The 2500-nt window shown below is 45.9% G+C and overlaps 1 protein-coding gene across 3 annotated transcripts in view; it reads left to right on the forward strand.

Annotated features, from left to right (window-relative positions):
- Positions 1-2500, forward strand: part of LOC143277541 (uncharacterized) — a 52623-nt gene that overhangs the window by 16725 nt on the left and 33398 nt on the right. For 2 of the 3 annotated variants that reach the window (XM_076582420.1, XM_076582422.1), the window contains exon 7: positions 1829-1945. The exons of the other annotated variant lie outside the window; for it this stretch is intronic. In XM_076582420.1, coding sequence (XP_076438535.1) covers positions 1829-1945 — 117 coding nt within the window. The remainder of the gene's footprint in view (positions 1-1828; positions 1946-2500) is intronic. 3 annotated transcript variants of the gene reach the window in all.

The following is a 2500-nucleotide window of genomic DNA, read 5'->3' on the forward strand; positions in this document are numbered from 1 at the left end:
AAAAACAACAACAAACAAACATGTGTTTATATGTTGCTTCCAATCAAAGGTAAGTATGGTAACCATTTTGTCTTGTAGCTGTATGTTTTACGTGCTACTATAGCATCGTATTCTTCTATTTTTGATATCTTGAGAGGACATAATTTTCAAATCAGTGGAATGTTCATCTATCCTGATTGCAGTTAATAGTGGTCCCTTGGTTTCAGGGTAAACGGGACTGTGTAGTCTATCTGTACACACACAGGAGTGGCTCTGCAGATCAAGTCTGGATTTTGCTGGATGCTGGTAGTCTGCAGAAGTTACAGAGTGATCAGCAAATGAAGATGTGAAATACATAACAACATACAATCATGGTATTCAGAGGAAAACTACCATGAATAAATCATTTGGAATAGTCATCAAATAGAAAAAACAACAACGTCCTTTTCACACAAAATGTGTGTACATATTCCAGTGTATGCACTTTGTTGACTAAATCTGCACAATTTAGGTGAATGTTTTTTACATGTCGAATCATGATCACCATAGGGCACTGGTAGTGAAAGTGAAACCAGAGTGGTGAGCACATAGGGCACTGGTAGTCAGCTGAAGTTACAGAGTGGTCAGCACATAGGGCACTGGTAGTCTGCTGAAGTTACAGAGTGGTCAGCACATAGGGCACTGGTAGTCTGCTGGAGTTACAGAGTGGTCAGCACATAGGGCACTGGTAGTCAGCTGAAGTTACAGAGTGGTCAGCACACAGGGCACTGGTAGTCTGCTGAAGTTACAGAGTGGTCAGCACATAGGGCACTGGTAGTCTGCTGAAGTTACAGAGTGGTCAGCACACAGGGCACTGGTAGTCTGCTGAAGTTACAGAGTGGTCAGCACATAGGGCACTGGTAGTCTGCTGGACTTACATAGTGGTCAGCACACAGGGCACTGGTAGTCAGCTGAAGTTACAGAGTGGTCAGCACACAGGGCACTGGTAGTCAGCTGAAGTTACAGAGTGGTCAGCACATAGGGCACTGGTAGTCAGCTGAAGTTACAGAGTGGTCAGAACATAGGGCACTGGTAGTCTGCTGGACTTACAGAGTGGTCAGCACATAGGGCACTGGTAGTCAGCTGGAGTTACAGAGTGGTCAGCACATAGGGCACTGGCAGTCAGCTGGAGCTGCAGGGACAGACAACTGCTCTGTGGTGACGTTGTCTGGCAGCACGAGCCTTGCTGTAACATTCCTCTTCAAGTCTCTTTGATGTTTTATCTTGTTAGAGTTTGGTGGGTTATGGAAACAAAAGTATACCCAGCATACACACCCACCAAAAGGGGTGTGGCTGTCCTAATGGCAGGGTCATACACGTAAATTGTTCCATGACTGTCTGAGTGTGTTTGTGTGTGCCTGAAATCTGATTGAATGACACAGGAAACGAATGATGAGTGCACAGTGGCAGCCGTCAGTCGGCTCTGCCTAGGTAGGCAACCTGTTGTGCAAATGACTGTGTTTGTAAAGCGCTTAAAGCTTCGTCTAGGACCGAGGATAGGCGCTATATAAGTATTCATATCATTCATTCATATCAACACACTCTGTTCAACAGAAGAGGTGCCACATCACTGTATGCAGAATGTTTTTCAGGGTGTCTATATAAAATTTTAAAAAACCGAATGTACTCCCGAAAACAGAGTACGGATGCCTACATGGCGGGGGAAAAAAACGATCATACACGTAAAAACCAATGTTTACGTACGAGTGAACGTGAGAGTTTCAGCCCACAAACGAAGAAGATGAAGAAGAAACCGGAATGTAACGGACTGACTAACTGAAAGGCGTGCTGACCGTGTGTGTGTTTTCAGACAAGTGCTTAAACAACCCGTGTCTGAACGGGGGCACGTGCAGTTCAGAGGATGAGGGCCGCCTGTACAAGTGTGCCTGCCCTCCCATGTTCCACGGGACAAAGTGTGAAAGGGCTGGTCAGTGTTGTGTCGTGTGGTCACGGGTCATCGTCATCCCCACCCCCTCTCTTTCTCTCTCTCTCTCTCTCTCTCTGTCTGTTTCTGTCTGTCTGTCAGTCACTGTTTCTGTGTTATGATGTGTATGTGTGTGTGTGTGTGTGTGTGTGTGTGTGTGTGTGTGTGTGTGTGTGTGTGTGTTGGTGTTTGTTTGTGTGTGTGTGTGTTGGTGTGTGTGTGTGTCTGTGTGTCTGTGTGTATGTGTGTGTGTGTGCGTGTGTGTGTGTGTGTTGGTCTCTGTGTGTGTGTGTGTGTATGTGTGTGTGTTAGTGTGTGTGTGTGTATGTGTGTGTGTGTGTGTGTTGGTGTGTGTGTTCGGGTGTGTGTGTATGCATGTTTGTATGTGCGTGCGTGCCTCTGTGTTTGTATGAGGTGACTGTGTGTGGTGGGGGGGGGGGGGGGTAGATGCGTAGATGAGTGTATGTGTGTATATTTATGTGTGCGTGTTTGTATGTGTTTTTGTTTGTGAGTTGTGTGTGTATGTTCAATTGTTTGTGTGTGAGATTTGTGTGTGTA

Source organism: Babylonia areolata, chromosome 34 (assembly GCF_041734735.1).
Source record: "Babylonia areolata isolate BAREFJ2019XMU chromosome 34, ASM4173473v1, whole genome shotgun sequence".
In the NCBI taxonomy this organism is placed as follows: Eukaryota; Metazoa; Mollusca; class Gastropoda; order Neogastropoda; family Buccinidae; genus Babylonia; species Babylonia areolata.